Consider the following 21,911-nt stretch of genomic DNA (forward strand, 5'->3'; position numbering starts at 1 on the left):
CTGTTTTCACTAGTTTTGTGCGACTGCCTTGTATGATGAATTAGGGCTTTTCTTTGCGAAAGAACCTGCAAATTTGAAACTTGGAGATACGAGGTTTCTGCCTGACAGTGACAATATATTTTCGCTGTTACTAAAGATTAGCTTTTGCGTTATTTAGATAGGAGATATCATACAGGAGACTACAGGCAGAGATTTGGAACTGCAAAAGTTGTGTTGAAATCTATTAATGCATATATCATTAGTACTGTAACTGTTATGCAAAGTTAGAAAGATGATATATTTGAAGAATCAGACACTCTGTCTAGAAGGCATTTAGGTAGTGGTTTAAAGTTACATTAATCTTGCAATACGGCACCCTAAACAAACCATTTCCACATTTAAAGGTGATACACCATGCATTTAAAAAGTATTTATGTCATATTGTTTATGTCCCAAAAACGTTTTTCAAAAGGTTTGAGGCTAAATTACCACTCCTGAATAGAGAGCCTCTCATTTTTGAATGGCTCTCAGAGCATTTTCAGCTGCAGTACCACCTTTGGCCTGAACTGTGCCCCCCCCCCCCCTCAAAATCTTAAAAAAAAAAGCTAATTCTATGCCCGTATCGCAAAATTAGTGCTAATTTTATCATTTTAACATTTTTTAGAAATGATGAATAAAATGAAATCCAAGACACATTTTCTAAATATACTGTAGATATATAATAATATACAATTTGGAGTATATGTGCGGGAGAGATGTATGTTTATTCCCTCTTGGCCCCACATCTCTGTGTGTATCTATAGCCCATATTCCTGTACCTGCACTGACTCCTCTGTCTGTCTGTCTGTCTGTCTGTCTGTCTGTCTGTCTGTCTGTCTGTCTGTCTGTCTGTCTGTCTGTCTGTCTGTCTGTCTGTCTGTCTGTCATCCTTCCCCCCCACACCCTCTCCTCCCCCACATCATCATCTCTGTGCTTTCTGCATCCCCACCACCCTCCATTAGATTGTCAAAGATTCTTATGAGGTAAGACACCGAATCGCCTTGGTGTTCATGTGCAGTTGCAGAATTGCCTTTTTTCTGCCAATAATGCTGTGTGTGTGTGTGTGTGTGTGTGTGTGTGTGTGTGTGTGTGTGTGTGTGTGTGTGTGTGTGTGTGTGTGTGTGTGTGTGTGTGTGTGTGTGTGTAGGATTCTACTACTGTGTTGTTACTTAGCGCCTCTGATAGGACGTCTATAAGCCAGCTGTTGGAGGTCATACACCAGGGGCGTCACAAGGGGGGGGGGGGGGGGGAGTGGGACTGAGTTACTAGGGCCCAAGGTGGAGGGGCCTTAATTATTTTATACTTTAGCTATATGAAAAATAGCAGATATACAAGCTCACAGCGAGCTTGTAGATCTGCTATTTTTGAAAAGTCGTGAAAATTTATGCAAATCTTTGAATATATGTATTTTTTTAAGAGAACATTTTGCTTTTGCGGGGTCCCTGGAACTAAATATTTTGAGATGGGTGTCTGTGGCCAAATGGCCTACATATCAATTTGGGGGTCCTTCACATGAAAAGGTTTGAGCACCACTGACATAGACACAAAAAACCTTAGAAGGATTTTGAAATATTCAAACACTTGCACACATTTTCACGATTTTTCAAAAATAACAGATCTACAAGCTCGCAGCTACTCAAGCCGTGAGCTTGTATATCTGCTATTTCTCAATAGTTAAAGCACCCAAGGCCCAGAATTTGGTGCGACACCCCTGGTCATACACCAGGGGAGAGGGGAGAGGGGAGAAGCCCAGACCTCCTGGGCTTCTCCCCTCTCCCCTGGTCATACACCAGGGGAGAGGGGAGAGGGGAGAAGCCCAGACCTCCTGGGCTTCTCCCCTCTCACACCAGGGGAGAGGGGAGAGGGGAGAAGCTCAGGACCTCCTGGGCTTCTCCCCTCTCCCCTGGTCATACACCAGGGGAGAGGGGAGAGGGGAGAAGCCCAGGACCTCCTGGGCTTCCCCAGCGCGTGGCTGACGGATGTGGCTGTGTTGTGTTGCAGGAGGTGCAGGCGTGCACCGTGGACATGGGCATCACCACGGACTGCTCCAACCTCCCCGACAACAAGAGCAAGAACCGCTACATCAACATCCTGGCCTGTAGGTCAACCTTTTATACATGTACATCAACATACTGGCCAGTAGGTCAACCTTTTATACATGTACAAGAACCGCTACATCAACATACTGGCCTGTAGGTCAACCTTTTATACATGTACAAGAACCGCTACATCAACATACTGGCCTGTAGGTCAACCTTTTATACATATACAACCATGAACCACTACATCAACATACTGGCCTGTAGGTCAACCTTTTATACATGTACAAGAACCGTTACATCAACATACTGGCCTGTAGGTCAACCTTTTATACATGTACAAGAACCGTTACATCAACATACTGGCCTGTAGGTCACCCTTTTATACATGTACAACCAAGAACCGCTACATCAACATACTGGCCTGTAGGTCACCCTTTTATACATGTACAACCAAGAACCGCTACATCAACATACTGGCCTGTAGGTCAACCTTTTATACATGTACATAGGGCTGTCACGATTATGACATTTTACATGACGATTATTTATCACTCAAATAATGGGGCTGTTAAGTGTGACATCATTTTGTAGGCAGAGGAGAACTTTTGCCCCCCAAAAAAGCGAATCTTTTTACTATTTTTACTATTTACAAATTTTTCTTCTCTTTGTTGTTGAAAGGAAAGTGGTATAATTATACTTTAGTCGTCATTTTTGTCTCGGATCTGTTGAAATAGCGAGGGACAGATATTGACAATAAATCTGCTTGGAGGTCTGACTACAAAATGATGTCACGGCTTAAAAGCCCCATTGCGATTAACAATTTAATTGTGTTTTTGTCGTTGATAATTACATTTCTGTTTGGCTTTTAGGCTTTTAAGTTGCACATGGTAGATATGACACACTAAATAGACTAAGCCCCCATGCTCCCCCCCCCCCCCCCCCCCCCCTTTTCTCTTTTTTTGTTTTTGATGTTATGCTTTTGAAACTGATATTATCCTAGATAAAGTACTATGTTCTATCCGTCTGTCTTTCAATGTTATATGAGATACTTAAAGTGTGGTTCCTGTGGAAATAAGCCTCGGCTTTCTAGGATCTCCTTTTAGTTGACCTTGTACCAGTGATTTGTACTGTCATGAAACTGTACTTTTTTCTATTGCAAACTTCTAATAAATTCTTCAATCAATCAATCTTCAATCTTCAATCAATCAAACACATAACCTAAATATACAAAGAAATTACTGACATATTTGACAACTTTATACTTAAAAAAGAACATTGATAGTGGAAATAGCCGATCTACAAGCACACAACGCGTCGCGATGCGACGCGTTGTGAGCTTGTAGATCTGCTATTTCCACAGTTTTTGACCTTTATTTAAATATATGAACATTTTTCAACATACAAACGATTATGACGATTATGAAAAAGAATCACGATTAGACGATTATGTAATAATTGTGACAGCCCTACATGTACAACCATGGCTTCATTTAGATTAGATAGGAGAGTAGAAAAAGAGAGACAGAATTGAACCATGCTGGGATGTTGAGAGTATGTGTGGTCAACGCACAGGTCAGCTATAACGCCATGCCTTGTTGTGAATGCTTCAATATATATTAATATATTTAACCGTTCCAAAATTGGGCATCCAGTATATATTTATTAAAAATAAATAAATAATTAAATTACATTTTGAAATTCTTACTCATGCATGTGAAAACCTTTTGGTTTGTTTTAGCAAATTAAATCATTGTAACTTAGCATTTCATTAACTTCTGAAGCTGATATTTTTGTATTTAACTAATATCTTTTAATGTGTTACTCCTTTGTATTCTTTTGTACTGTATTGTACCGTACAATACAGTACAATGATGATGTCATCACGGTGTACTTTACAATACAAACCCCACAATCAATCCTCCAGTTCTAGGCAACACAGAAGAGCGGGGACTTTTTTTTCTTATTTCCACATAACAACTCTAAGGTATATTAAAAGGATCCCTGACTAATACGACAAATATGCCTTAATACATTATAATTGTCCTCTATAACTACATTGTAAAATTAAAAACACCTTAAATATTTTATTTCTTCTAGAAATAGCTAATCATTCACTCAATAGGGGAAATGCCTGTCGCAAGTTGATGATGTCATAAATGTCATGTGTGATCTATCCCTTTGTCATTTATGACAAAAAGAAAAACACAAACACATTTGAAATATTGATTTGATGCTCATATTAACCATAGGAAGTATTACGTTTGTTTTTATTTGCACATGCATGTCATAAATTACATAGGGATAGATCACACATGACATTTATGACCATTTATGACCCAACTTGCGACAGACATTTCCCCTGTTGAGTGAAAGATTAACTATTTCTAGAAGAAATGAAATATTTACGGTGTTTTTAATTGTACATTGTAGTTATAGAGGACAATTATAATGTATTAAGGCGTATTTGACGTATTAGCCAGGGATCCCTTTAATGACATAGTTCAATATTGAAAATGGGAGGTTCTCCCCTTTAACCTTTGTGGTTCTTGTGGTTCTTGTTTCATGCAGATGACCACAGCCGCGTGAAGCTTTGTCACAGCCTGGACCGAGACGGAGAGACTGCAGACTACATCAACGCCAACTTTGTCGATGTAATTAATATGTTGTTATTTTGGGTTTTGGAAACCTTTTAAATTGTGATAATATCAAACATAAATTAATAACTAGAGGGGGGATATCAACACCCCCCCCAGCACATTGAACCCTAGCTGTGAGCTTGTAGATCAGCTATTTTTACTACTTCTAAAGCATTCGTTTTCTAATTCATGGAATTTCTTAGATTTTTTGGAGCTGTGTGGAGCTCCCTATACGTGGCCGTGTGTGTGGGTCTGTCTGTCTGTCTGTCTGTTTGTCTGTTTGTCTGTCTGTCTGTCTCCGGGTATGTAGCCTGCAGTAACCTTTTCTGGCCACACATGTTAAGGGAGGGGCGCTGTTGCACACACACACACACACACACACACACACACACACGCACACACACACACACACACACACACACACACACACACACACACACACACAGCTCCACTTCGAACAGAGGTTCGATTTTTTATTATTCATTCATGAAAATCTTAGCTTTTTGGGGAATGCTTTTTTAAAAATGTTTTGAAATAATTATAATTAACTCAGCGGGTGCCCACGCGTCAAACTCTTTGATGTCGCTGGAGGCCCACGACGCGTCTGCCGCGTTTACTGTATTTACAGTAGCAACTAAATCTCACCGTACTGAGAGCATCGCGTGGCCGTTTTTCTCCATATACTCCAATGCATTTCCCCATCTTTAACGCCCTTTATCTCTGAAGTATTTTTTATGGCTAAAACTGTGGCAGGCTGCGGCAAAATGACCAACTTTTGATCGGCAATCAACAGCTATGATCAACACTGGCCCATACAGTATGTTACACAACAACATCCTGTCTGCGGTCATGTGACCAAGTGACGTCATGACGCATGCATTGACGCAGCAGGGCCGTGTGCAATACAATGGTGGTGGGTCTGGGCATCCAGAGGGGATAAATGGGGCTCAATCTAGGGGCACCCAATGTGTTAAAAACAAAATGTAGGAAACTAAAAATGATAAGGGACCCATAAAAATGTGTCCGCGACCCACAAAAGGGTCCTGACCCAGTGTTTGGGAACCAGTGGTCCATACAGTTATATATATTGCAGACTGACCGGTCACTCTCCTGCTCCGGTCAGGGTTACGAGCACCCGAGGGCCTACGTCGCTGCTCAGGGTCCCATGAAGGCCGGCAGAGAGGACTTCTGGAGGATGGTCTGGCAGCAGAATGTGGGAGTTATCGTCATGATCACTAACCTCAAGGAGAAAGGCCGGGTAGGAAGACGCTTCTAGGGCCCGACCCATATACAGTACATACAGTACATATACAGTACATACAGCATACATGGGCCCGCAGGTTAATATCTGAATACTGGTAGATGTTAGACCAGGGGTCTTCAGCGTTTTCAGCCCAAGGACCCCTTAGTTGAGAGAGAGATGAAGCAGGGACCCCTCAACCTTTTCATAGATTCCATATAGTTTCATCGTTTGACAGCACAATCGTCAGTATATTTTCGATTCATGTCAATTTGTGTTTTCAGATATTTAAAGGGATATTCCACTTTCAAAAAACGTTTGGTCATTTTATCGTCTAATCAGGCTTTTATGAACACCCTGAACAGATTTTAAGTTGCTTTATTCAATATTTAGATATTTGATGTACAAGTTATCAGGCCATCCAGGCCCAGGACCTCTCTCCACATACACACCCATTGTAACTTCAAACTCCATTTTAACCATGATAGATTTATTAAAAACACCCATTATTTTTTTCTAGTGACTCATACTACCCTCCTAATACGTGAGCAGGCTGTGTTTTTTCTGTAACTTTTTTCATATCTTTTTAGTGATTAATTTTTGTATTAAATATCTTTCATTTTCCCAAAGAATTATTAAAAATAAATGAAAAAAGTTATCGAAAAAACACGACCTGCTCATGTATTAGGATGGTAGAATGAGTCACCAGAAAAAATAATGGGTGTTTTTGATTAATCTATCATGGTTAAAATGGAATTTGAAGTTACAATGGGTGTGTATGTGGAGAGGCCCTGGATCAAGCCTCCTGTTAACTTATACATCAAATATCTAAATATTGAATGAAGCAACTTAAAATCTGTTCAGGGTTTTCTTAAAAGCCTGATTAGATGATAAAATGACCAAAGGTTTTTTCGAAAGTGAAATATCCCTTTAGCTCACAAGGCGCTGTGAGCTTGTAGATCGGCTATTTTCGGCTACAGTTCCTCAGAATATGGACACTATAGGGTTCAAGTTGTTAATATAAAAAGGATTGGAGGATTTGGAGGACCCCCTGTAGTAACTCTGAGGACCCCCTAGGGGTCCCAGACCCCCTGTTGAAGACCCCTGACATACAGCAATGGCATACATGGGCAACTGGCGGCCCGGGGGCCACATGCGGCCCCCACCTTCACTTAGTGCGGCCCGCAGGTTAATATCGGAATACCGATAGTTGTTAGACTGTTACAATTCAAAACATGCAAACATAACCAGCTTACTTACTTCTATATTAGTAGCTTAATGACTAGTATTAGTCTTTTTTATGCCTAATGTATTTGTATTTAAGTCCATGAAGTTGAAATTAAATAAAAATGTTACTTTTCAGGATTCCAATTCAAAAATAGCTAAAAAATAATAATAATCGAGAATTCCAATTCCAAATATGTTTGCTATTTTTGACTGTATATGCATTGTGGCCCTCTGGAGTGCGTGTGAAAATATAGTGGTCCTCTCATCATCAAAGTTTCCAAACCCCTGACATACAATATCGGTATCAGACTAAATAAATTTGGCCCGTTAGTAGAGTAGACTGTTTCCATCTACTGCTGTTCTGTCGTTTCAGACCAAATGTGACCAGTACTGGCCAGAAGAGAACCAGGAGGATTATGGGCCATACCAGGTGACACTTAAAAGCACCAAGACCCTGGCCTACTACACACTGAGGACCTTTACTGTCCGAGACATCAGCAATAAGGTACAGCCTACTGTATAGATCAGGGGTTCCCAAACCTTTTTGTCTCAGGGCACCCCATAAATATTTATTTTTTAATCCGAGGCACCCCTACATTATAATTTTCACTCCCCAGCACCTTATATTTATAGCATATCGTCGTTGTCGGGTGGAAACCTTGTATGTCCAAAACCGTTTGTTTTGTATTTATCATCTATAAAATGTACTAAACTAGTGAAAACAGCCGATCTACAAGCACACAACGCCTCGCATCGCGAGGCGTTGTTTGCTTGTAGATCGGCTGTTTTCACTAGTTTTGTGCGACGGTCTTGTATGGTATGGTATGTGTTTATTGCTTAGTCCCCAAAGGGAAACACGTTTTGCCACCAGAGCGAATACAAATACACAAAATCAAAGACAACATATAACAAACATACAAATACACAACAAATAACAATAACAGACTTTACAAATTACATGACACCCTCCCAAAACAAAGCTAGCGGTGTACGTTAACGTTAAGGAATCTAACAGCAGCAGGAACAAAGGATTTCTTCATTCGCTCAGTAGATATTGTAGGCGTCAAAAACCTGTTGCTAAACTTGCTACGCAGGTCATTAAATGCCTTATAGAGAGGATGGCCTTCGAAGGAAAGAATAGTGTTCAATTTGGTCCTCATTCGCTTGGCTATAGTGATATCCAAAGTATCCTTGTATGATGAAGCAGGGCAAAAGACGTACACATTTGAAATTTGGAGATAAGAGACGCACACGCATGATTGTTCTCACTGAGGGTCTGTCCTGGTTCCAGGTGTGTCAGAAGGGCGTGGAGCGGGCCGTGGTCCAGTACCACTACACACAGTGGCCAGACATGGGCGTGCCAGAGTACACCCTGCCCGTCCTGTCCTTCATCAAGACGTCGTCCCGGGCCTCAGCGCAGGACACAGGACCCGTACTGGTCCACTGCAGGTACACGACACAGTGGGAATGGGACCATACGCCATATTATTGTTTAACTAGCCCTTACCCGTTCAAAGATATGGGGTGTGCACTGTGCACACAGTATATGAGGGATGGAAAGTAACTTAAACTGGTGCTTACATGATAATTGCGACCGTCAGGTCGCAGTTACTATCAAAACCTCCACAAACTGTGAGTCCGTCAGTCAGTCCGTCAGTCAGTCCGTCCGTCAGTCAGTCTGTCTGTCACACGTCACATGTCACACTTTTGCCCTGCTCATATCTCTGCAACCGTTGCCCCGATCCATGCCAGATTTTGCACACACACTCCTTGCCTGCCAAACTACAACCTCCAAGGACCCCCGGAGCTCCAGGGACCCCCAGGTCCCTGGGGGCCCCCCAGATGTAAAAAATGACCAAATGTGCAAAAATGACCAAATGACCACCCCAACGGGGCTGCTCACGGGGAATTCCCGGGGACCACCGACTCCTGGTGCTCCAGAACGGATGCAAAAGTGGTGGCGCCCCCAGTGGAGGACCCCCTGCCACTGCAGCGCACATAAAATGCCGTAACTCGGGCTAGGAGCGACCGGGAGAGCCGGGGCCGGTACCTATTCGTCCGCCTCGGCGGCGCGGAGAACCCACCCCTCATTTCTCACATGGCCCTCTTCTAGCGCCACCATGTGGCCGATTCTTGCAAAACACATTTTTGGACACTGCTCCTACAATTTTTGCCCTAAAATCACTCAAATCGGTACACAGTATGTCTACACTCATGTCATCAACATGGATCTGTCCCATATAGCGCCACCTTCAGGCCGATTTTTTAAAACACATTTTTGGACACTGCTCCTACAATTTTTGCCCTAAAATCACGCAAATCGCTACACAGTATGTCTACACTCATCTCATCAACATGGATCTGTCCCATATAGCGCCACCTTCAGGCCGATTTTTTCAAACACATTTTTGGACACTGCTCCTACAGATTTTGCCCTAAAATCACACAAATCGGTACACACTATGTCTACACTCAGCGCCACCATCAGGCCGATTTTTTTCAACCACATTTTTGGACACTGCTCCTACACATTTTGCCCTAAAATCACGCTGCGACCTGACGGTCACTTATCTCCCGATTAGGGAGTCTTACTGGTATGTAGGAGCATCAATGTAAGAAATACCCGTTTCGTTTAATGGCTACAGAAATACTGTGTACCGATCTGCATGATTTTAGGACAACATCTGTAACAGGGCCCCCCCACCCCCCACCTGCGCGCGCGCGCGCGCACACACACACACACACACACACACACACACACACACACACACACACACACACACACACACACACACACACACACAGCTGGTTAAACATGTTGCCTCATGCTAGATGCAGAATAGATAAGCCTCATGCTATATGCAGAATAGATAGTAGATACACCATAAAAATGCTAATATACAGCATACGATTTGTGAAAGTGACAAACGGGCTTTGCAGTTATGTCAGGTGTGTTCATATGCTAATGGTGATGCGGATTCAGATCAATTCAGGCTTTTGCAAATCCCGCCCCATTCTGCCCTGTTACTATGATGGGACATTAACCCTGGGCAGATTGTTTTTATAGTGGCAGTGAATGGGATTTTTTTTTTCATAGCCTCATTATTGCAATTTTAAGTACCAAAGGAAAAACATCTAGGTGATATTAATAAAAAGGGAAGACAAAGGTACAGTAGTTACATTGCAAAACAGGGGGTTTCCCCGAAAATATATGTTTTAATTTGTTTAATCCCAGTGGTACAGAATCACTATTGCAGATTCTTTTATAGTGGAAGTGGATGGGATTTTTTTTTCCTTCATAGCCTCATTACAGCTATATAAAGTACCAAAAAAAACACATCTACGTGATATTAATAAAAAGGGAAGACAAAGGTACAGTAATTACATAGCAAAACAGTAATTTCCCCCCGAAAATATATGTTTTAATTAGTTTAATCCTCTGGATCAGAGAGAGAATAGAAATCGCGCATTGCATCTTGGGTAGGAAGAGGAGAACTATAATCTGTTCTCCTCACATAATAGGCTGGCTTTTCGTAATTCTGCCCATTTAAAATATATGTACCCAAACGTAACAAGTTAGACCATTGATAAGGTCCATGTGAACTAGTCTGTTGAAGCTTATTCATTACAATGATCGCAAACGCTATGGTCGCGAGCGGCCTGGCCGTGCTCCGCAGTGCGGACAGCCGGTGAAAGACGGCTCCCACTTTCTCCGACTGCAGAACTCCACCCCCGCTTGCAAAAAGTGAATGTATTTTTCTGGTTGGCCAGTCAGGGAGTCTCAGGGACCAATCAGAAGGCTGACAAACGGTGAATTGGTCCAGCCACCGAAGAGAAACACTGTGACAGACAGACAGACAGACAGACAGACAGACAGACAGACATTCAGACAGACATTTGGATAATTATATGTTTGATGTGATAAAAACACTCACGATAATCATATAGTGGAGATTTAATTTATCGTGATATTGTCCTCTGTCATGCACTGGGATCAATTCACCTGCATATCCGGTACCACTTAAACCCTCTATAATTGGTAAAAGGTACTTATAATATACATACTTAATACAGTCTTTTTTTTTACTCTCTATCGGTTTTTGCCAAAAAATAGCCGATCAGTTAGTTTTCTTTTTTTTTAAAGCGTAGTTTTTATTTTTATTTCAGTTAACTAAAATGTTTTTCTATTCTAGTTTTAGTTTTTTAGTTAGTTTTTGTTTACTATAATAACCTTGTGACTGTGTGTGTGTGTGTGTGTGTGTGTGTGTGTGTGTGTGTGTGTGTGTGTGTGTGTGTGTGTGCACTGTGCAGTGCTGGTGTGGGCAGGACAGGCACCTACATAGTGGTAGACAGCATGCTGCAACAGATCCGGGACCAGGGCACGGTCAATGTTCTGGGCTTCCTCAAGCACGTGAGAACACAGAGGAACTACCTGGTACAGACTGAGGTACTGTAATAATCACACTCATGCGCACACGCACACAGGCTATAGGGGCATCGCAGATTTGTCTTGGGAAACTTGTGGGAGCCAATCAAAGTTGCTCTCATAGACTTTACTATAGAGTAAAATAATACGGGGCGGCATAGCTCAGGGGTAGAGAAACCGTTATTAGAGCACGAAGGGTTCCCGGAGGGTTCCCAGTTCGAATCCGGGCTCCCCCTGAGTTAATGTCGAAGGGTCCTTGGGCAAGACTCTGAACACCACATTGCTCCCGGTGAGCAGGTTGGTGCCTTGCATGGTTTCCTCCGCCACCGGTGTATGAATGTGTGTGTGAATGGGTGAATGTAATGCACAATCTCTGTAAAGCGCTTTGGATAAAAGCGCTATATAAATGCACCATTTACCATTTACCAATACAAAAAATAAATGTGCTTTAAGTAGCATGTGAGTGGTCAAACTAGGTGTTATTCGGGATTCTGAAACCAATGCAAGCATTTGTTTTGCACGAAAAACATTCCTTTCCGAGAAACGGCCACCACAAAACTTTGAAAAGTGATGACTCATCACTAAACCATAGTTTTATGGGGTCCGTTTTTAGCCCAAGGAATGTTTTTTCCTGCAAAACAAATGTTTGCATTGGATTCAGAATCCCAAAATACACCTAGTTTGACCCCTTACATGCTACTTAAAGCATTATGTATTTTTTGTATTATTTCACTCTATAGTAAAGTCTATGAGAGCCCAACTTTAATTGGCTCCCACAAGTTTCCCAATACAAATCTGCGATGCCCCTATAGCCAAAAATGTTCCATATGGCATGTTCTAAATGTGTGCCAAATTTCATGCTTCTTTCATAAAGTGCACGATTACATCAAAATACTGCCCGAAACGCCTGGACTAAGTGTGGGGATTTAAGGGGAGCAAATGCTAATTTTGTGCAAATTTGTCTTAAAGTGCAAAGTTTTGCACAGATGTAGCTCAGGGCATGCTCTAACGATTTAGCTAGGGCGCCCGAGTCTGTGACCTTCGGGGTCGCCACAGCGGCCAAATCAAGTTGGCTTCCATCGACTTTAGTGATGAAAAGTGATGAGTCATCACTTTTCAGAGTTTTGTGGGTGTTTTCTGGAGCTGTGGCGACCCCGAAGGTCGCCGACTCAGGCGCCCTAGCTAAATCATTAGAGCAAGCCCTGGGCTACATATGTGCAAAATTTTGCGCTTTAAGACAAATTTGCACGAAATTAGCATTTGCTCCCCTTAAATCCCCACACTATTCGGTAGGTCCACATAACAGCAGGTATGTACAAGAGAGCAGTCATTAAGATGCCAGAGATTGTCAGTGCATTGTACGTGAGAGAAAGTCTCTCTCTCTCTCTCACTCTCTCTCTCTCTCTCTCTCTCTCTCTCTAGGAGCAGTATGTGTTCATTCATGATGCTCTCTCTCTCTCTCTCGTCTCTCTCTCTCTCTCTCTCTCTCTCTCTAGGAGCAGTATGTGTTCATTCATGATGCTCTCTCTCTCTCTCTCTCTCTCTCTCTCTCTCTCTAGGAGCAGTATGTGTTCATTCATGATGCTCTCTCTCTCTCTCTCTCTCTCTCTAGGAGCAGTATGTGTTCATTCATGATGCTCTCTCTCTCTCTCTCTCTCTCTCTCTCTCTAGGAGCAGTATGTGTTCATTCATGATGCTCTCTCTCTCTCTCTCTCTCTCTCTCTCTCTCTCTCTCTCTCTCCTCTCTCTCTCTCTCTCTCTCTCTAGGAGCAGTATGTGTTCATTCATGATGCTCTCTCTCTCTCTCTCTCTCTCTCTCTCTCTCTCTCTCTCTCTCTCTCGTTCTCTCTCTCTCTCTCTTCTCTCTCTAGGAGCAGTATGTGTTCATTCATGATGCTCTCTCTCTCTCTCCTCTCTCTCTCTCTCTCTCTCTCTCTCTCTCTCTCTCTAGGAGCAGTATGTGTTCATTCATTATGCTCTCTCTCTCTCTCTCTCTCTCTCTCTCTCTCTCTCTCTCTCTCTCTCTCTCTCGTTCTCTCTCTCTCTCTCTCTCTAGGAGCAGTATGTGTTCATTCATGATGCTCTGGTGGAGGCCATCCTGAGCAGGGACACCTCGGTGACCTGTGACCTCCTCCACTCCTACGTGTCTGACCTCCTGACCCCTGGGGCCTCAGGCAGAACACGGATGGACAAACAGTTCAAGGTCAGAGGTCATGTGTGTGCATTATGACATTCCATTATCATTCCACTTCCCATACTGAACAATTATGTCAAATACAGTCAAAAGAGGCGTTGTGAGCAGATGTAGATCGGCTATTTTCACAATTTCTGCCTCTAATTTGGCCAATGTTTAATTTGTAATTTTAGAGGTATTAAAAAGTCCTTAAATTGTCACTGTGGAAATGTATCTATACACTTAAATTCTATGTTGGTTTGTTTACGGTTGAGTGAGAAAACAACGATGCACATTAAGCTAATCTTCTGGGGACCCCCCCCAAAATAATTTGGGGACCCCCAGGTTGAGAAGCACTGCTTTAATGGGTGTAACAGCGGAGTCATACGTTGTGTTGCAGCTGATCAGCCAGCGTCAGGCCAAACATGCAGACTACAGCACGGCCCTGACAGAGGGCAACGCCCAGAAGAACAGAGCCAGGGCCCTGATGCCTGGTGAGGAACACACACACATGCAGCTAGATCAGGGCATATATACAAAAAATGCCCATCTACAAGCTCAAAACGCGTTGCAGTGCGACGCGTTTTGAGCTTGTCGATATTTTTTTAATTGGAATCCTGAATTATTTTTGGCAATTTTTTAATTGGAATCCTGAAAATATTGAATTTAAAATGTTATATATGGTAACTTTATTATTAAATACAAACACATTGGGCATAAAAAAAGACTAGTACTGGCATGGACGAAAATAGGGCCCATACTGTGCACACACACACACACACACTCGCATGCACAAATGCCATAATTTCTCCCCCTTTGTTAAAGGATTTAACAGTGTATTTGATGAAAATGTAACTGATGTTGTTATACTATGATACTATATATTAATATTACTGTATTATAATAACAAATGATGTGCCTCTCTGCTGTACCGTGTGTGTGTGTGTGTGTGTGTGTGTGTGTGTGTGTGTGTGTGTGTGTGTGTGTGTGTGTGTGTGTGTGTGTGTGTGTGTGTGTGTGTGTGTGTGTGTGTGTGTAGTGGAAAGGTCCAGAGTGTGTTTGTCTTCAGTGGGACCAGACTCCACAGACTACATCAACGCATCCTACGTCATGGTGAGTTGACGGGACGAGCGCTCGGCAAGGGGGGGCAGCAGGGCTGTCGTCATAGGCGGACTTTGCCATTTGCCCTAGGGGGGGGCAGGCTTGAGCAGCAACATGCCAATTGTCAACCAACTAGGGATGCGAAGATATACCGGTACGGATCGTAATCGCGATACAAACGTCCGCGATACGGTTGAATCGGTACATTCAGTGTGTACCGGTACAATAGACGGCCGAAATCGTGATGGATCGTGCCGTGAGTGTCTGGATCGGTATATTCCGCGATTGTATCGGTTCTTCCATATAGTATTTCATTCTATCCTGTGTTTCCGAGGCGCCATGAATGCACCATCATCAGCCGTTCAACCCCCTCCCCAAAAGCCAGTCTTTAACGCGAGCTGCGACTCGGACAGACGGACAACATCTGCACTCTGCATGCAGGCAACCAGGGAGACAGACAGTGCAGCGAAATGCGAGTGAATCAACAGACGAACTAGCAGCCCCACGGGTTAAAAAGATAGTTGTACAGTACTTAGCTTTATAACATCCAAGTCCGCTACGCTGATTGTTGTCACAGAGTAGCACAGGCTGATCGAGTGATATGTAATCAACAGCCGTTTCTTAGCGAATCTCCGACGGACAATTGATTGAGATCATCTTCTGCGCTATATTAACTGCACACACACACACAACAACAATGTTGCTGGGTGTTGTAGGACTACTGCTTGCGTTTAAAACAAAGTATTTGTCACTGTTCTACAACTTTCCTGTTGATGCAAGCAACTCTCTCACTTTCTCTGCTGCTAGTTCTGCTCTGCATGGGAAAGAAGCCTAATTTATACATCGGAGTACAAGGGTGTCGCACCTAAAATAGCAGACCTACAAGCTCACAATGCGTTGTGGATGCGACGCGTTGTGAGCTTGTAGGTCTGTTTTAAAACATTTTGGCTATAAAAATTGCATAATCCTGGATTAAATGTAATATAATATAATATAATATAATATAATATAATATAATATAATATAATAATACAAACCAGGGAGGGACTTTATTGTTTTTCAGGTCAAGGACCCCTTAGCTCAGACAGAGATCAAGCAGGGACCTTCGCTGTAGGCTAGGCATTATAGCCTACTGTATCACACAAATATTTGGCAGGCCCCCTGTAATAACCCTGGATTGGGGTCCCTGACTCCCAGTTGAAGACATATAGGCCTACTAATAATGACATAGGCCTTCTATATGATTAGTTAACAATTCTACAATAGCCAGCAGCTTTGTGTTCTCCCAGAATACTATAGGCCTATGTTGGGTTGTTAGACAGAGCCTAGTACTACAGTGAAAAAATAAATTGCCTTGAATTTAAATTTCATAAATTTTTAGTCGCTATGTTTTGTAAATTTGGGGATTTGGGCTTGAATCGTGGTGAATCGTGAATCGTATCGCATCGTATCGGGAACAGGGGTGGATCGCGATGTATCGTATCGGCAGGATTTCAATGTATCGCAATTATATCGTATCGCTGGCAGTGTATCGAGGTCCGTATCGTATCGCCTCAGTGGTCGAGATTCGCATCCCTACAACCAACCCCTCAACACTAACTTATCACACTGTCCAACTACTGTTATTCATTGTGTCCACCAGACCACTAGTGTACCAAATAAAACACGAGTACAATTATGTGTGGTTAGAGCAGTGTCATTTTACAAATTGTGTTCATTATTAAGTAAAATAGCTACTTTCATTATTGGAAACACAGTTGCAGCTTACAAGAAATGCCAATAAGAATAAACCATTTGATAATCTCAGCTATAATTTCTAAATGGCTACAAAACATTTTGTTTGATGCAGGACAATAATTATTGTAATTTAATTTATTTTAAGTAATGAACAATAAGGGAATATCAGTGAATAATAAATAAAATATATATATATTTTTACATTTTAAACCCCTTTTTAATTATGTTTCAAGCCTAATATGTGTAATCTTTGTGTACAGTTCGGATATTGCAGGTATGTTCAGGTATATTCATAGTCTGACAACCCCCATTCTTAGCAATGCTATCTTCAGACAGAGAGGCTCTGATCACTTAACATATTCCAATCAATCAACTTATTGTCGCCAGCTGGTCTCTGTGTGATGGGGAGAAACCAGTGACTATTAGTTGGTTAATTCTTTAAAAAGTCATAACTCTTGACAGGAATGGGCTAGAGACTTACTTTTTTTCCTAAATGCTCAGAAATGCCTGGGGGTGCAGTGCACCCCCTGCACCCCCATGAAGTCCGCCTATGGCTGTCGTGAATCGGTTTACGAAGATATCTGACGTGTGTCCCGGACGGTTGTCTTTTCAGGGCTACCGTCTGAGTAAAGAGTTCATCCTGACCCAGACTCCTCTGAGCAGTACCGTCACAGACTTCTGGAGAATGGTGTGGGAGCACAGCGCGCACACCATTGTGTGTCTGCCCGATGCATACAGTCAGGTAGGGAGAAAAGCACAGAGCCCCTGAAGTGACATGGTGCAAAAAGATTTTTTTTAAGGCATAGGAACGTGATATATAGTGTGGTAAAGCTTTATTAACTTGAACAAACAAGATCCTAATCCGTTCAATCACTTTATTAACCTGAGTATACTAGGCAGTAGGCACGCACCCACACACACACACAATAATATTTCTAGATAGGAAGTTTCACTTGGGCTGTGTTTCTGATTCCCTCAGAGTGAAGGCGAAGAGTCCTGTGTCTACTGGCCTACTGAGGACCATCCAATCAGCTTTCAGGGATTCACTGTGTCATTCTCAAGGGAGGAGCATGTCTGTCTGTCCAATGACGAGAGACTGCTGGTGCAGGACTTTCTACTGGAGTCTCCACAGGTGACCCACGCATGATTGATTGATTGATTGATTGAAGAATTTATTAGAAGTTTGCAATAGAAAAAAAGTACAGTTTCATGACAGTACAAATCACTGGTACAAGGTCAACTAAAAGGAGATCCTAGAAAGCCGAGGCTTATTTCCACAGGAACCACACTTTAAGTATCTCATATAACATTGAAAGACAGACGGATAGAACATACAGTAGTACTTTATCTAGGATAATATCAGTTTCAAAAGCATAACATCAAATACAAAGGCAGAAACAAAGAAAAAGGGGGGGGGGGAGCATGGGGGCTTAGTCTATTTACAAGTCACGGGTAGCAGCTGTCTGAAGGTGACTTTTCATACCAATTTTGAAGGAGGCTAGGGATTTGCTCTCCTTTAGGGCGTTCCACATGTTGATGGTGTAGCAGGAGAACGAGTTAGAGCCTTGTTTAGTGTTAAATCTACGTTGATGATGATTAGTGAAGCTGCCTCTGGTGTTGTGATCGTGAACATCCTTGACCTTTAAGAAGTAGTTTGTCAGGTACATGGGAATCTTGGAGGTGTAGTGTATCTTGTACACCAGGCCCATTGCAAGATGCTGTACTCTGTCAGCTACTTTGAGCCATCCCACGCTTTCGTGGTGATGATCGGTAAGGTGGGTCAGAGGAGGGAGACCAAGCACAACCCTAATTAGTTTGTTTTGGGCTGTTTGGAGCTTTAACTTAAAGGCAGCTGAGGCGTCGCGATACCAGACAAGGACTCCGTAATCAATGAGGGGCCCAATAAGAGCTCCTCCTAGTGTCTTTCGGGATTTAATATTGATCAGCGGGGCAACCCTTTGCAAGAAGCGAATTCGTTGGTTGACTTTATTGATTACCTTGGTGGTCATTTTTTCACTGGATAGGTTAGCCTCCAGGATGCAACCCAGGTAGCAGATGTAGTTTTTTCTTTCTATCACAGTGTCACCTACTTTAATTGTGAAGTTCTCAACTAGGCTAAGTTTCTGAATAGATCCAAAGAGGATACATTCAGTTTTGCCTAGGTGAATTGAGAGTCTGTTGTCATTGAGCCAGGTGCAGATCTTGTTAAGTTCACAGTTAAGGGCCTTTTCAACCTGCGATATGTCTCTGCCTGAGACTAGGAGAGCCGAGTCATCCGCGAACAGAAACAGATTGCAGTCACAAGCAGATGACATGTCGTTTACGTATATTAAGAACAACAGTGGTCCTAGTATACTCCCTTGAGGTACTCCACAGTTTACTGGGAGGGGGGGGACAGGGTTCCGTTGACTTCCACCATCTGTTCCCTCCCCACCAAGTTAGAGTGCATCCATCTCACTGCTGTGCTATCAAGACCAATAGCTTTGAGTTTTTCAATCAGAATAGAATGACAGTAGTTATGGGGCATCCATGAGCAGTTCCAGATCTATGTTTTTGATTTATGTGTTCTAGATCTATGAATTCTATGTGTTCTAGATTTATAAATGCTATGTGTTCTAGATCTATACATTGTGTTCTAGTTCTATATTTTTAGATTGATTCTATGTGTTCTAGATCTATATTTTTACATTCTATGTGTTCTAGATCTATGTGTGGGTGTGGCCACATAGCCACGGACATAGCTTTTTATAGGGAGCCGGTTTCACCGCTCCAACAACATCTACAGTAGCCTACGATCCTGCGAACATTTTGGGAGTTCACTAAACAATATTAATAATATGTCTCTCTCTCTCTCTCTCTCTCTCTCTCTGTCTCTCTCAGAATGACTATGTGTTAGAGGTGCGTCAGTACGGCGCCCCCTGTTGGCCCAACCCAGACAGCCCCATCAGGAACAGCTTTGAGTTGGTCAACGCGGTCAGAGAGCACAGCCGACTCTCAGACTCGCCTACGGTGGTCCACGACCCGTAAGTACATCAACAATACACCAGAATGGGGGCACCGTGGCGCAGTCAGTAGCGCTGTGGCCTCACAGCTAGAAGGTCCTGGGTTCCATTCTCACTGGGGATGCTGGGGGCGTGTTCTCTCCTCCGCTTCATCAGAGCCCACACCCTAGGTGGGGTTGGCAAAAGGGCCTTTCTGTGTGGAGTTTGCATGTTCTCCCCGTGATGTTCTACCCTCACCAAAGACATGCAGTAATCCTGGTCTCTATACTGCCTCCCCCTGGCCGTCCGGGGCGCCTGATGGAGGGGAAAGGAACTGGTTGGAATAACTTGTTCCTTCCACACACTACATCCAACCGGGGAAACTCCCCCCCAGGATTACATTAGACAATATACCACGGCAACCAGCCAATCAGAATCAAGGAATTGAACTAGCCGTTTTAGAATAGACAATTGACAACACAACAGAAGCCATTACTCATTTGATCAGGTGCAGCTCATTTGGAACAGTTTTGGAAATATTAGGTTTTCCACCCTGACATAGATATAGATATATCAGTATCTGCACATACAATTCTTGTGTGTGTGTGTGTGTGTGTGTGTGTGTGTGTGTGTGTGTGTGTGTGTGTGTGTGTGTGTGTGTGTGTGTGTGTGTGTGTGTGTGTGTGTGTGTGTGTGTGTGTGTGTCAGGTTGGGAGGCAGCATGGCGGGTCTGTTCTGTGCGCTCAGCACTCTGTCCAGTCAGCTGGAGGAGGACGGGGAGGTGGACGTTTACCAGGTGGCCCGCATGACCAACCTGATGAGACCCGGGGTCTTTAATGACATGGTAGGTACACCGTATGACAGGCCAAGGACCCCTTAGTTGAGAGAGAGATGAAGCAGGGACCCCCGACAACCTGTTCATAGATTCCATATAGTTTCGTGATCGTTTGACAGCACAATCATCAGTGTATTCTGGATTCATGTCAATTTGTGTTTTCAGATATTTAACCATGAACCGTCAATACTTAATAAACTTGACCTTTCACTATGTACATAGTCTGCTCTTTTTCCCCTCTACACCAAACCTCTTTGCCGAAAATAGCTGATCTACAAGCTTGTAGATCTGCTATTTTTTGCTAAAGTTCTCAGGATATGGACACTATAGGGTTCAAGTGCATGCATATGAAAAAGGAGAAAACATTTTGCTATCACACAAGGATTTGGATAGATAGATAGATAGCTTTATTTGTCATTGTAACAATACAGTACAGGCACATGCACAGTTACATTGTCAACGATCAACTCATTTCCAAGCACAGTACAGTTACAAGCACAGACACAGTACAACAAGGACCCCCTGTAGTAACTCTGAGGACCCCCTAGGGGTCCCGGACCCCCCCTTGCCATATGACGAACCTGATGAGACCCGGGGTGTTTAATGACGTGGTAGGTATACTGTATGACAGTGGTTCTCAACCTTTTCAGGGACCCCCCACCCTGACGAGCACTAGGAGTTGAGGAAATACATTTTGTATAACACGGTTCTATTGTGAAAATAGCAGATCTACATGCTCACAACAACTCGTGAGCACGTAGATCGTCTATTTTCTCAATTTCTGCCACATTAAGTCAATCATCTGGGGACCCCCCAAAATAATTTGGGGACACCCCTGTGGGTCCCGACCCACAGGTTGAGAACCACGGCCATATGAGGTATGACCAACCTGATGAATTGAATTGTGTGCTTCCAGGACCAGTACCAGTACCTGTATCACGCCGTGTTGAGTCTGGTGAGCAGCCAGGAAGACCAGAAAGCTCTGCAGTCCGCCGAGACCAACGGCTCTGTTCCACTGGGGCAGACCAACACCGCTGAGAGCCTCGAGTCCCTCATGTAGACACTGAGATGGATGCCCCATTTATACTTGGTTGTCCCTCATGTAGACACTGAGATGGATGCCCCATTTATACTTGGTTGTCCCTCATGTAGACACTGAGATGGATGCCCCATTTATACTTGGTTGTCCCTCATGTAGACAGTGAGATGGATGCCCCATTTATACTTGGTTGTCGTGCCGAAAAGGTGTTGCGATGCGGCACATTTTGAGGTGAACATGTGTTCCAAATCAGGCTTAATGGACACACGTTAAGAATAGCACACGTGCAGACAAATGTGCACACGCACACGCACACACACACACACACGAACACACACACGCACACACACACACACACACACACACACACACACACACACACACACACACACACACACACACACACACACACACACACACACACACACACACACACACACACACTGCTTGGCTACT

General features: G+C 43.1%; 1 protein-coding gene across 1 annotated transcript in view; it reads left to right on the plus strand.

The window, feature by feature from the left end:
- The window catches only part of LOC308308953 (receptor-type tyrosine-protein phosphatase zeta-like), a gene marked incomplete at both ends in the record, with an annotated part of 110,844 nt that extends 89,368 nt beyond the window's left edge, over nt 1-21,476 (plus strand). Inside the window, 15 exons of the mRNA XM_080754408.1 lie at nt 981-1,001; nt 2,020-2,116; nt 4,629-4,711; nt 5,820-5,954; nt 7,537-7,668; nt 8,455-8,612; nt 11,475-11,610; nt 13,646-13,792; nt 14,163-14,256; nt 14,802-14,875; nt 17,214-17,342; nt 17,580-17,732; nt 19,481-19,623; nt 20,290-20,425; nt 21,333-21,476. Of these exons, the coding sequence (XP_080610534.1) occupies nt 981-1,001; nt 2,020-2,116; nt 4,629-4,711; nt 5,820-5,954; nt 7,537-7,668; nt 8,455-8,612; nt 11,475-11,610; nt 13,646-13,792; nt 14,163-14,256; nt 14,802-14,875; nt 17,214-17,342; nt 17,580-17,732; nt 19,481-19,623; nt 20,290-20,425; nt 21,333-21,476 (1,782 nt within the window). The remainder of the gene's footprint in view (nt 1-980; nt 1,002-2,019; nt 2,117-4,628; nt 4,712-5,819; nt 5,955-7,536; nt 7,669-8,454; nt 8,613-11,474; nt 11,611-13,645; nt 13,793-14,162; nt 14,257-14,801; nt 14,876-17,213; nt 17,343-17,579; nt 17,733-19,480; nt 19,624-20,289; nt 20,426-21,332) is intronic.
- Nucleotides 21,477-21,911: the final 435 nt, after the last annotated feature.

Source organism: Nannobrachium achirus (genome assembly GCF_963921795.1).
Source record: "Nannobrachium achirus genome assembly, chromosome: 23".
NCBI classification, from domain to species: Eukaryota; Metazoa; Chordata; class Actinopteri; order Myctophiformes; family Myctophidae; genus Nannobrachium; species Nannobrachium achirus.